This window comes from Odontomachus brunneus, unplaced genomic scaffold (genome assembly GCF_010583005.1).
Source record: "Odontomachus brunneus isolate Ranch 3 - 2012 unplaced genomic scaffold, Obru_v1 Obru_scaffold_103, whole genome shotgun sequence".
Taxonomy (NCBI): Eukaryota; Metazoa; Arthropoda; class Insecta; order Hymenoptera; family Formicidae; genus Odontomachus; species Odontomachus brunneus.
In genome coordinates, this window is record NW_022639553.1 from 1212594 (window position 1) to 1227440 (window position 14847).

At 36.3% G+C, this 14847-nt stretch overlaps 1 protein-coding gene across 1 annotated transcript in view; it reads left to right on the forward strand.

The window, feature by feature from the left end:
* Positions 1-14847, forward strand: part of LOC116848993 — a 205250-nt gene that overhangs the window by 187276 nt on the left and 3127 nt on the right. Inside the window, exons 5-11 of the mRNA XM_032825702.1 lie at positions 2983-3176; positions 5827-6003; positions 8599-8924; positions 10362-10525; positions 12007-12591; positions 13589-13758; positions 14304-14453. Coding sequence (XP_032681593.1) covers positions 2983-3176; positions 5827-6003; positions 8599-8924; positions 10362-10525; positions 12007-12591; positions 13589-13758; positions 14304-14453 — 1766 coding nt within the window. The remainder of the gene's footprint in view (positions 1-2982; positions 3177-5826; positions 6004-8598; positions 8925-10361; positions 10526-12006; positions 12592-13588; positions 13759-14303; positions 14454-14847) is intronic.

Genomic DNA, 14847 nt, shown 5'->3' on the forward strand with positions numbered 1-14847 from the left:
TATATATATATATATATATATATATATATATATATATATATATATATATATAATTCTAATCATTTTCTGGATCTGAAAAATTTGTCACGCAACACAGAAATGTTATCTTTCTAGTCATTTATTAATTATTAATCAACATTGCTTTATATCAAATTAACTAAAGATTAATGATCAAAGATAAATAATTAATTGAAAATTAATTAATTAGCTTTAATGAAACGCTTAATAACATTATTTTTCTTCTTTAAGTATCTCATTAAAATCTTAAGATTACATATTCCCCTTTCTCTCTCTCTCTCTCTCTCTCTCTCTCTCTTGATCAAAATAAATCTCTTATCGCAAAAAACTGCTTTGTAGTGATTATATTGTAATTAAGAACAGCAGACACATACGCAGTCGTTCTCTTCTATCGAGTCAGTTAATTTCGAGTGTGCTGGTCTTTAATGAGCGGTCGTTAAGGAAGCTTATCGCGGCAGTTTGTAATCGCTCTCTCATCGAGCGCGAGGAAGCAGAGTAGAAATTGTGTCGCTCTTCGGTCAACATTTCCCAAAGTGCAGGCGCCTTGTCAGCAACCGTGATCTTAATTGTAATAGCCGTGTACGCAGCGGCTTGGTATATACGCGTGACACGGTGTGGCACAGGAAGGTCCACACTCTCTCGTGAAATCCGCCGTCCAATTTCACGAGGCGTTTAGCGAACGATCGGGAAATCCATTGAGCGAGTCCGGCCTAACAATTCCGAAACGATTCCAACAATGGCCGGTCCTCTTTCGGGAGGAGAGTGACACTGTATGATTCCAGACAATAACGCGGCAAACGTAAATTACCCTTTGCAAGGTGGCGGCCGGGGAAGGCCCGGGTACAATTTGAATAGCGAGCGAAGTGAACAAAGTGAACAATACGCGCGATATGTCGGCCGGATCGAGTCAATATCCGGTGGAAGGTGAGTCATTCCTAGCTCGTTTCACATTGATTTCCACTTAAAAAAAACAAAAAAAAGTTCAAATTTCCGTGACATTCGCGATGGTAATGAATCTCGGTGAATCTATAAGATCCTATAGAGCAGAATCGATCGAATTTTTCGTCTGGACCATTGAGATTGCAACGAGTGTCTTTACTGTAGTGCGGTGCTTACGATCGTTTAATGACGTAGTGGATTCTGATAATGAGGCGATATGTAATATAAATTTTCTTCATATTATATGTGATAATACATGTATAATGATGTACGGCGACATTTGTTCTCTTCCACTGAATGTATGAATCTGCACAATAATATCACTTACATATGCATATATGCAGTGGAAGATTCGTGAATATTGGTTTTTAATGAGGATCATAATCCGCAAACACGCTGCAACATATATTATTATAATAACACGTAACACGCGTTTTTACTTTTAAAATTCTATATTGGCACACACAGAAAAATGCAAACTGCGTTCAAGTAAACATTATTTGTTTTAAGTATTTCATAGAGATTTATATATCCACAGGTCTCATAGACTTACATATTCACAATTTCTATCATCATAACGTCAAATATGCCTGAAACATATTCTGAATTCTTTAGTAGATTTAATATTTTAATAAAAATATTAAACTAAAAGAAAAGTTTGGTTTGTTTATCACACGAAGTCAGGGCAACGTTTTCTTCGATAATGTTTCATAATATTCTTCCGAAAAGAAGAAATTTTTTTTTGAGTGCATGATAATGAGCTTTCCCTCAAATTTGTAATTAGTATATTTGAAGATTTTTATCAAAAAATATTTTTTAAGATAACCATTACTTACCATTACTTACTATTACTTAACATTACTTAACATTACTTAAAAGAAAGAAATTAAACTGAGCAGTCTTCTTAGCAATAAAATGACATTTTTCTCTGTGCAATTTAAATTAACTGCAAATTATATTCAAATTACTGTGTTAAAAATATTTTTCGAAAATAATTGAGTTAAAATCAATATGTTAAAAGTGAAGACATATAAGCGTGTTGTTAAAACACACTTCAACGTCGCTTCATTTTGCAGTGCATCTATCGTTAACTCGTCCTGTTTACAAATTTACCGCTTTGCTGTATGATCTAGCTTCGAGCTTTCGATGAATTCTATCGGAATTTTATTCGTCCGCGCTTTGATTGCTATTAAGTGGCTGTTAAGTTCTATTTTGCGATGCGAACGCTTCGGCTTTAAATGTCAACAACGCACACAACGTGTGACATAACACTTTCTGACACAGTTACATAAAATCAAAGTTTCAAAATCAAACAATCGATCGCAAACACCGGTAAATTTTGCCGATGTGCAACGCAAACCACTCGTCGAGGAGCACGCGCATTCGTGTGTATGTATGTGTGTGTGTGCTTACGCGTATTTCGGAAGCGTGTCCTCCGCGCGAGTGGCGCGAAAATTATGACCGACAGGATACATTCCGCGAAAACCACTGCAGCAGTTGAAATATGCATGCAGTGCAGCAGTGTTGCATAGAACGCCGCGACAGAAAGTAATTGTTCCTATTGTAGCTTGCTACCGGATATTAGGTCATACGTCGCTGCGACGGCGACGATAAATTGTCGCGCCAGACGCCACTCGAAGAAGTCCGAATTTCGATCGAACGGGAGCCTGTCTCTCGACTACGAGTCGCCATCGATGTTTCTACGTCATGCAGAAGTTGGACGGAAGACTTGAGTGGAATTGCGTCTATCTTGTCAGGATCGGCTTGATTGCCTTGTAGAGAGACGCATTGTAGTTCGTAATAAGTGGAAATTAAATTGGTAACTTCGGCTTTCGAGGAATTCTGTTTAATTTGCAATTTGCACGTCCAGCTTCTGCAACTCGACTTCGTATCGCGACGACAACTACGAGCGCGAGAGGTTCGGCGAGGGACGCGCGAAACACAGATAAGCGGGACATTCTCAGCTAGACGTGTCGCTGTTCAGAGGAGTCTCGCGTGCACACTGGAAATGTTTCGAACTTTCAGAGAGCACATTCCGAGTGACGCTGCAGAAGAGCAGTCGCGGTCTCGGCTTGAGCCTTTCCGGTGGTGGCACCGCTGGGCCGGTCAGGGTGAAGAGACTATTCCCGCAACAGCCCGCTGCCCTGTCCAACAAGCTCCAGTCTGGCGACATACTATTGGCAGCCAATGGCACCCCGCTCACCGGCCTCACTAATTACGTGAGTAATCAATGTAACTACAATGGAAAATACAATTAAAAATATGGAAAATTCGATGCAACGATCTAATTGAAAACGAACCAGAGCCATTGAATGAAAAATTGCAAATTAAAACGGAATAAAGAAAAAAAAACATCTTCCCTTTAGATAACTTCGTTCACAAATACATAGGAAAATATAAACTATATTGAAATTTGTTATATTGAAGATAGGGAAGATTTTCAGTGTTAAAAGATGTTACCAAATTTATGAGAGAGCTCGATAAGGCGATCAATTTGAGGTAAGAAAGTAATGACATAACCTGACGTTGTCCGGGTTATCACGGAGTGTCAAAGGGATGAAATCAGAAAGAATGGATGAGGTGTCCAAGTTTCATGTAGCTTGTCGCAGGGTTCTAAAAAATAATTATGCAAAATTTAGTCCAGATCGATCAAAGAATTTATAAATTTATAGGACACAGATAGACAGATATTCTATTTTGTATGTATAAATTTTACCTAAAAAGTTGAAACTCCCGCGTTTTCTTTTGATCTGTTTTCTTTTATGAATATTAAATTAATATAAAAGGAAGAAATAAAATAAAACAAAAACAGATCAAGACAAAATGCGAGAGTCTACTTATCAAGCGCAATAACAAATAATAAAGAGGCTTCTGAATACTTAACGTTACTTTCCTATCTCAGATGAATCATCTTATCGCGCGCTCTCACAACAAAAATTCTGCAACGTCTTCAAAAAATCATCCTGTATACTACAAGACACTCTATATTTCATTGAAACCATCTCCGATTCAAGAAATATAAATTTAATTAGGTTTAATCCTTAGTGACAACTTTATGATCGCTTGTTTCGTCGACATATCGTGTAACAACGTCTGTTTTCAACCAGACCATAATGCACTAGCATTTCTATTGAACCGACTTTATCGGTATTAGTCACTAGATTACAAGTAATGACTGCTACGTTGGACTGGCGGCCTCAGCCTTGCTCTCTTCTCGCGGCTCTCGCGGATTTGCATTGGATTAGCATAATACAGCTACGCCCGCGGGCCTCGACGAGGGTAGACGTTATCTCGCGTGTACTTGGCAGGTTGTCCCACGAGGGCAAAAGCAATACCGCCTGCCAGTACGCAAACGCGTACACTCGTAAACTCGCGCAACTCCTGCCGCTCATACATTCCCCACGAAAACGCGTCGACTCGACCGGCGGAGGTGCTAAAACGTTGACTTCATCTTAATTCAATTGCGCCGCTTTACTGTGGGACATCAGCCGCAAACAGCAGTTTTATCACGTCAACCGCGTTAAATACGAAATCGTCATCACGGCGTCCAAGCGAAATCGCGCACATTTGCTACTCGTTAAGCACGATCTCTAAACTAAAGTCGAAACTAAAGAAGGGGAAGTGCATATTGAGATGATAATGAAAAGTATATATAAAACGTCAGATCACTTTCCAAGAGTCACGGAAAAATGTCAAAATTTTTATGCTCCTCTTGGTATGATCTCCCTCTGAAGTACGCTATTTAAGCGCAGAAGATGATCACGATAACAAATCTAAATCAAGTGTGAAAATAATTTCCCGAGAACTCATAAAAATGTGTTCACGGAGATGGTTACTGCAAACACATTCGCTATGGTTAAAGAATCAATTTATGCGAGTTCGAGTTAAACAGATGTTGCATTAAAAATTGCCGTTGTTACATGCCCATCGTACAGTTTTTATGATACGTAATGTTTAATTAGTACATAGCTGTCTCAACCAAAAGAATATTACTATCTCTCTATTGTATACTTTGTTGTATATACGGAAAAATATTGTAGTGAAAATCATGTCATTAAAATTATATTCCTTTTCACAATGTTTTTCGTAAATCTGAACTGTACCGTAAAATTACTATAATTAATATATTACTATAGAAATAATAAATTTCACAATCTGGTATATATAATTCTGCATGGTCCCGTGGAAGATTATAAAAATGTTGTTGTAATTTTTACTACAATATTTCCTCCGTGTAGTCTGCAAAACGAATACTATGATTGAGAGATTCTTAAGGTTTGATTATACGGCATACCGCGGTGAGAATTCCGCTCAAACACATGTAGACTGGAAGTAAAGGAGGTCGGACCTACCATTTGCAGAGTACCTATAATTTCTACAACCTTTCTGTTTGCTGGGGCGAAAGATAAGGTTAAAATTTTGTTGCAATATAACCATACTTAGCCAAGTAATATATTTCCAATGTTTCATCCGTGCTTGGGAAAGAGAATATCAGTAATTAACGTTGATAATTATCAGGATGATTTCTATATATTTAGAAGGAAATATTAAATCGGAATCTCCTCCCTGAATGTCTATCTCGAACATTACTTACTCGTTTTCTACGCGTTATCGGATTTCACTCTGGCATCCCATTACAATCTAATTTCATGGCTGTCACGACAGGGGACCGAAGCTGCCTGCTGTCGCGGCTTTTTAAGTCCCTGAAAATCATAACGTCCTTTAAAGAGGATAACGCTACAGTGATTTCGGACGCTCGCATTATCTACATAAATAGTTGGAGTGGCGAGAAAGAGAGAAAGAAAGAGAGAGAGAGGGGGGAGAGGGAGAGAGCCGCGCATAATCTTATTTCGATGCTACTTGTTGCAGGAGGCTCTCGAAGTTCTGCGTACAACGCCCAGCACGGTCGAGTTGGTGGTATGTCGACTTCCAGGAGATAGTAATGTCACACCACCCGGCGCACCACCGCCACCCCCAGCAAGACGTGAGCCGCCGTCGTTACGTATACTCAACCCCTTACCGCCCCTGCAGATCGAGCCTTGTGGCGTAAGTAGTGTTCCTAAACAGAGCTCTAATGAGTGTATACAAGGTTATTTGTCATGTCTTACTATCTCTCGAATGAATGAATAATTGGTAACGTGGTATCGATCGGTTTAGTTTAATTTGAGGAAAAATACCTTAACTCTTGGAACTCCTAGTGAGATGTTAACGTTCTGTTTTTCTTTACTTTTGGTGATTTTAACCGACTTACCGACAAGAGATATATTATTACTATATTATTATTAATCGACTATATTATTACTATATGTATGTTCTCAAAAACGTAAGGAATATAAATAACTAAAAAATAATTTAAATGTTTAATTGTCAAATTGTTATGAGAAAAAAAAAAATATATATATATATATATATATATATATATAAATTTAAATAGTAATAATAAGTATAGAAAAACATTTTTTTCAAACAAAAATCATGTTTTAAAGCTAATTATTAGATATTAACACACAATATACCTAACGATTTATTCACAACAATTAACAGTGTTTTACACAGTGTTTTTTCAAAATTTTTTTTCTGTAATCTCTATTTTTTACGATAATGAAAATATTGATATATTTTTAATGCAAGCTTTTTGTAAAAAATTCTAATATATCAACTTTATATCGAGGAGATATCATTATCTCTAAATAATTTTAAAAGCGAGATTACTAATTTTAAAAACTACCTAAGTATGAACAATTTTGAAAATCTATGGTCGTCATATTGGATCTGTGCTGTTTCGAATTTTGAATTTTTTTAACTAAAATTCATAATCAGCGACCTCAAAAGCCCCTATATACTAAATTTGAAAAAATTCTATTGAAAAATAAAATATATGGCTCAAAGGATTTTAAATTAATCCTGCGGTCGGGGGACGACAGGATACTACAGCTTTATACGAGACGGTTCACACGATGGGAAATAAAGAAAAAGAAATGGCACGATGATTAAAATATCGGGAAGCGATTCAATATCTCGTTTGTACTCTCAAAGTTAAATAGCAACAGATGGGAAGCAATTTATTAATCGTGCGTTACTTCGAAAGGTGTAATAATATTGTGATTTCTGATCATGTGAATAATGTAAATTAACAATTATTAAATTACTAATTTTAACGGCTATGCAGCTCATCGATATTACGCTCATTCATAATACACGCTAATATGGATGTTAATTTTAACAAAGACAAATTATCACCAATGTGATTATTGCGCAGAAACAATATCAGCGGTTGATAGTAGAGATGGTAGAATGTTCTGCTGCTTCCCGCAGCAGCGCGAGCAAATAATTATTCATAAACCTCACTTGACTACACGGTCACTGTTTCCAGAGAAATACGAGCAAGACCGAACGATCGATCGATCGATTTGATTAATAAGCTCGGCTAAATTAATAACTCGACTGAAGTGTATTATAACTTACCTATCAAACAACTAAATTGAATCGAGACTAACGAAAGCGGGATTCTATTTATAGAGTTCTATCTCGCGAAATTTGGCAGGGAAGAAAAGTGATAATATGAAACAAAGCTTATTTCCTAAACTATTGCTGCGATCTGTCAATAATTAAAAGAAATATAATCATTAAAGTCTTTATGGGCCATCAAATCTGGCGTCATTGTCACGTTGTTTATAATGTTAAGAAAAGCTGCTTTGTTCTCTTCCTGTTAAAACTTTTCACAATGTAAGATTCGAAAACATTTTTCTTGTCTTAATCAATGAATTTAATATATTAACTATTTTCGATTTACTATGTATCGATTAGTAATAAGGTTACATTTCAAAATTGCAGAGTTAATTATTTGAAAATATTTTTTCTACTTTGAGATTCGTTGAATAGTTTGGGAAATAGATAATTTGGAACAAGATATTGAATATAAAAGTAATTTTTTTATTTGAGACTTTTGTTCATCAAAGGACTTCTACATAATTTGAATTATTAAACTTAATTTTTATTTTCATTTTTTTAATTCATGATTTTAATTCATGATTTTTACACTTAAAGAAATTCAATTACAAAAGTTGTTTTAACATCAACAATCTTATAATAACAAAAAGTAAATTTTTTTTCTTTATGCTTATTTCATTTTTTCACTCCATTTTCCAAGACCTTACTTGTTATACTATATTAGAAAATAATGTGCTCTTCGAACAGTTTATTTTTTCCCTAATAATTATAGATACATTATAAGAGATATATTTTCCAACACTTCTGGCAATCATTGATGCAATTATTACATTTAATATAGGGTTTTCGTCTAAAACAAAAAAGATGGTCTATATTCTCGCCTTCTCCCTTCTCGGAGGCGAAAATTTCCTTCAAGACAATACCCACGACAAAATAAAGCCGCGAAGTACACGCGCGTGCACACCGCGACCTCAGTATTCAACTCCTAGGGGCATCTTTGATATCGATCCGCGGCGGATAATATTCATATACAATATTCGATGCATACACAAGACCGCTTGTTGCCGCGGTGACTCGTCGCGGCGAGAAATATGAGGCGCGCAAACGGGAAATTCCGCGCGTGGAATGCATACGCATGTATCCCTGATGAATATTTCTGTTGCGAATGCAAAAACGTAACACTGTTCGCAGGAATTCGATATCGAGATGACGAAGGTCGGCGGCAGCCTGGGCTTCACCCTGAGGAAGGCGGATAGCAGCGCCCTGGGCCACTATGTGCGGGCGCTGGTGCGGGAGCCGGCCCTCAGCGACGGCAGAATCCGGCCAGGCGACAAAATCGTCGCGGTGGATGGCGCACCGTTGTCGCCGATGACCCACGAGGAAGCGGTTCAACTGCTGCGACAGTGCGGCCCGACGGTGAAGCTGCGGCTGTACCGTGACCTGGCGCAGACCCCGGTCTCGGCACTGTCGCCCACCGAGCCCGACCACCCCCTCCGTCCACCACGAACGAGCTTGAGGTATCTCGTTGAATTGTTTATTGGACTTCTGCATACTCATATCGAATCTTTCTCACAAGTCTTTGTCAGTCGAAAAATTCAGTTTGACTCTCTATCTTCTTTACTACATGGAGAAAATGTTGTAGGGAAAACTATAACAAAATTTTTAACTTGAATTACTATATATGACCGAAGTACTATATACTTTTTTGAAAACGTTTGGCTTTTTATTACAAAATTAGTTAACAGACTAAAAACCTAACAAGCTATGCTAATATTTATAAAATATATACAATTGACCTGTAGAAAAATAATATATATCGTTTATTTGCTGTAACAATTATATAAATCAAAATTTTAGCATTTATTAGTTATTACTATAAAAAGAACGGTTTTTGTTTATATTTTTTATCGATAACAATTTTTTTAAAAAACATTATTTTTTAGTTATGTCATTATTGCAACAAATGAGCAATATATATAAATAAATAAGGTCACAAAATAGTGTCCCAGTCAGATTACTGTACTAAAATTATAATATAAATTACTAAAGAAATAGTAAATTTGATGACCTACCGAATACGTAATTAAAAAACATTTAAATAATTAGAATAATTTTGTAGTCAAAATCAAACATTTTTAAGGAAATATATAATATATTTTAGTCATAATTCTATATGGTCTAAGATTACAAAAATTATATTGTAATTTTTACTACAATATTTTCTCCATATATCTCGAATAATTTAGAATTTTAGTACTTTCAAAATCCAGCACAAAAAATAGGTATAAGTGTATTCATTAACCGAATCGATCTTGTCGAAAGAGATATTATTTTACATATAGAAATATACGTCTATGAAGTCTCTTGAACGCTAAAAGCCCATTTACAACGTTATGGGAATACAATTCTTTCTAAAATATGTGATTAAGTACATTTACAGAATCCCAATTTGCAGTTTAATTAATGAGACACCTGATATCGAAAGTATAAAGTCGTAAAACGGCAGAAGAGGAAATCGATCAGAGCAGAAACGATTATTCTGGACATATCAATATTTAACAAAAATTCATGAAAATCTTAACTGTGTATATGTGTGTCACTGCTCTTTTATCTAGGCAGAGTTTTATTTTAACTTATAGAAGAACATTTGATATCCGGCGAATGTAATTTTTCGATTTTATCTCTCGCGGATATTCCTTTATGTTATATGCAAAACCCACGCGATTGCTTTCTTCGGCAACGTAACCGATCGCACATACAGAATCAATTTATTCGTCCCGTTCAAGCTTAACGAGAAAATATCGTCGATAAAAGATCGCGGGCTCTGATTTCGCCGACGTTTGCGTTTTGCGTTTTAAATTACTTACCAACATCGTCGTATCCGGCCAGGATACGAGCACTCAGTGTCCCAAGCGATAACTTATGGCTTTTACTTACACGATACTTCCCGACAGGCAAGAAGCCGTGGATATGCTGTGTGATTTAGCGGTACGAAAGCTGTCACCGGGCACGTCGAGCGGATCTAGCTGCAAGCAACAATCGCCCGGTGCATCCTGCAATTCTCCTCGAAGGCTGCGTCGACTGGCCACGCGCACTCCCACTGCCGAAATCGATCAAGGTATGATCGAGCAATTAATTAGTAACATGATGATTTTGAGAAAACATGTGGACTAATGAAGCTAACAATATTAAGAATATTGTCAACTAAAATAAGATAAAGTCTTTGCGATTCTGACCTAAAACGAAATAGTATACGGAAAAAATATCGCGGCAAAAGTTACAACAAAATTGTTGTAATCTTGGACTATGCAAAATTATGATATTAGAAATATGATATTATATCGAAATTAACATATATTTATCTAAAAATTGTATGCATATTTGACTTTTTATAACAAAATTATTATAATTACTTTAGTGCTTGTTATATATATTGTGTATCCAGTAGATCGTCAAATTTACTATTTTCTTTATTATTTTTTTAGTAATTTATGCTGCAATTTTAGTATAGTTCAGCTTTACAAAAACATTGTAAAAAGAAATATAATTTTGTGACGTAATTTTTACTATAATAGTATATCGTATATCTTAACCTTTAACCCCTGCTGTCGGCATTTTTTCATAAAAAAGTGATAAAAAGTTTTTTCTCAAAAATTTTTCTATGTAAGTAACATACACATAGCGCAGAATTTTAAGATTTGTGCAGAGTCACAAAAGTGGCTTTCTCGACAGGGAACACACGATCAAATATAAAAAATTTTATTTTGTCAAAAATAGTGTATTTTGGAAGTTTTTGGTATCGCTGATTCCAATTCTGAACATAGATTTATGAAATTTCGAGTCCTAAACGCAATATTGACAATATAAATAAACATATAGGCGAACATATGGTAAAAATATAGTAGACATATTGTAAACATATAGTAAACATATAATAAACATATAGATTCATGCTTTTTTGTTTCGTTTTTAATGTTTAATTTTTGTATTTTTTTACTTTTTTACTTTTTTGCTTGTTTTATAATTTTATTTTTTTTATGTTGATTTTTTTCCGTAATTATGATAAAACTTCTTTCAAATAATAATTTTCAAAGCAGGTTGTTATGCATAATGGAGCATTACAATTATTGCATGTTTCGGCGACGTAAATGCGAACAAGCGCAAAGCGGGCACCGAAGAGACACACATTACGTAGGCTACATACACACATATATGTTTAATACATTTAGTATTTAAAATACCACTAAAAATAATAGTATTTTAATCCAAACTCAAGAGCCACAAAAAGTGGCTTTTCCAACAGTCTAAAGGTTAATCATATCGACAATTTATTATTAGATTGTCAGTCCCATAGAAATTTGTCCAAGTGCATTCGAGAGTGATTAAGCCTCGCATATTTTCAATCCGTATCAATACGTAAATATCGGGAGAACTGGCGGAAATTGGCTGTCGCGTTAGTCGACAATCGAAGGTTGCTGTTAAAGCAACAACGAAGGATATTCAGCGCCAAGTCGTCTCTCAAAATTACCACGAGGGATTAAGTAGATCCCCGGTGATGAGTCCTCAGGCAAGTTCTCACGGCAAGCACTCTCTTCGCAGAAACCCCCGAGAAGTCGCACGAAGCCGTGCAAACAATGTCGACGGGCAGCCAGGCAGAGACGTCGGACTCGGACCAGTGCTCGATACGGACGCAGATCACCAATTCCCAGGCGAACACACCTGCGACCGACATAATCGATCCGCCGCCGTTCTATGACATCTGCGACGAGCCGAGCGACGATCCTACAAGACTATCAAACAACGGCACTGCAGCCAGGCCGAGTTTCCTGGACCTGTCGGCGCCTCAGGGCAAGCCGCACTTCCAGTTTTGCAGCGTCGATTCGGACAGCGAATATCCGGAGGATGGTGTGATCCTCGCCGAAGCGGAGCGCGGCCGACTGGCCGAGCCGAGCTACGACGACGACAGGAGTGTGATGATACTGTCGAGCGACGAGCACGACAACGACTTGCCGTCCGAGCCGGCCTCGATGCCGCCTGTACTCTCGTCGACCAGCAGCACCAGCACTGCCGCTTTCAGTTACAAGAATCCGGCTTATCAGAGCGCCAATCCGGCCTGTGGCACCAGTAGCGATCCAACCGGCTCCAAGAGCAAAGCCACCCACTCCAGCGATCAGGACATACCAGGTAATTCGGGACGCCGTGTTGCGCTTCCTCGTTGCTTGTTTTGTTCGTTCGTGGCAGACTAAGATCTATATTAATAGTTGTCACTTGAAACCTGTCTCATATGAGATACTAAAATTCTTATTCAAAGTTAGATGATGTACAGTGTCTGGCACAAAGTGTACCAACATCGTGTACATGTAGATTAAGTCAAACTGAACACAAAATTCATCTACTATTTTGCAAACGACTACGTAAAGTTTTTAATTAGTTATTAATTAGAGAAGATGGCGGATAATCTGCACGATAATGCACCAATGTATTTTTAATTAATAACTTTAATTAATAACGAGAAATCTGCGTGATTATTTGTAAAACTCTCATCCAACTTTGAATTAAAATCTGAATGTCTCACTTCAAAGACGAGTTTTAGACATAACTATAAGTACGGCAGAATTAGCAGAATAAGTTCTTGCTTGGTTAAAAAACATAAATTTTCACTCGCTCATTTATTTATTTAATTTCACATTTGAATTACTCTTTTAATACTTGTCTAGTCTTTGTAAAGTATATTCAAGTTACAGCGAGAGATTACATCAGTATTATGATTTTCTACTGAATAATTTAAGTGCGATATAACTCATGTTGTATGTAATAAAATTACATTGTTAAATAGGAAATTATATTATTAATATAACGTTTATTGTTATCCTTGGTGTTCAGTGAGTGCTTGATACTTTAAACAGTTTTTAATCTATCAGTTTTGCAATATCATTGAACTAGATTCTTTGGTAAATTTGTGGTCAGATTAATTAATCGTTACTGCTTTAAAATCAACGTCGATCAGATGCGTGCGTTATGTGTGCGCGATCTATCTCATGTTACTTTATCGGAAACAAAGTCGATGTGGAGAGGGCAAGAACGATAAGATAACAGTGAAATCGCGGCAAAAGTCATGATCAATTTGCGCCAATATGTTACTTTCAATTCAGTAATCTCGATTTTTGATCGCATCACGCAGGGAAGGTCCTGGGAACGGACGACCCGGGCGGTAGCAAGGGACTATTGAAGTGGAAGGGCGTAATGTTCGCTCCAGACGACGAAGTGGACCGGGCTGAACACGAGGAGGAAACCGGCAAGGACGTTACGGACTCAGTCATTCCCGCTGAAGACTTTGAACAAGGCAGCGAGGTAGGTCACTTTCATGCAACGGAACTTGATCCCGATAGATAATTTGACTACTTAAAATACTTGATAGAATTACATAAGAAAAGTCTATGTGTAATTGAATCGTGTTTTAGTAAGAAATGATAAAATGACATAAGAGAGACGTGTGTACTCACAAAGATGAACAAATTAATTGTTTAGTGTAATTCAATTTAGAATTTAGAAAAATTAATTAATATATATATATATATTATAATATAATTTAATATTCTAGTACAATATATTCGTTTATAATATGATATTTAATCATTAAAAGCGAACTACGATATAAAATGAAAAAATTCGATAATTATTTTATACGATCTGAAATGTGAGAAATTAAAATTTCCGAAAAAAATAATAAGAGATAAAGTCACAATATTTTAATGTGATAATATTTGAGTGTGATATCTTTTATTACTGGATATACATTTTATTATTCGATATCATCGAGATATACATGAGCGCGCTACTCGTGAACACAAGCACCAGCATCGCAATGTTGCGCAATCCGCACTCTGCTGTTGCAGGTGTTCATGGTGGAGCTGACGCGTGGGTGGAACAGTCGACTGGGCTTTAGCTTGCAGCCGGAAGGAAATCGTACAGTGATATCGGTCGTACATCCCGACAGCGTCGCAGCCAAGGATGGTAGGCTCAAGCAAGGCGACGTATTGATGATGGTAAGTACTGTCGAGTCAGTCTCGTTTTAATTTTAATCTTAATCTCGACTTTGCCTTCATAGAACACATTTCAGAGATCCATTATCGTGAAAAAAAATATCAATTATTAGAGATCGCACTGTACTGCATAAAAATATCATGAAATTAAAATACTTCGCTGTATTATAACGTAGAAAACATTCATTTGTTTTAACACATATAAGTGACTTTACCGTTGAAAGCTCTCGCTTCAAATTATGTAAGATAAAAGTATCAATTCCCAAACACTTACCTAATCCTGAACATTCTTATTGTTTCGGCTTTTAAATACGAATATTTAAATCTTCAACATATATGTATATATATATATATATATATATATATATATATATATATATATATATATATATATATA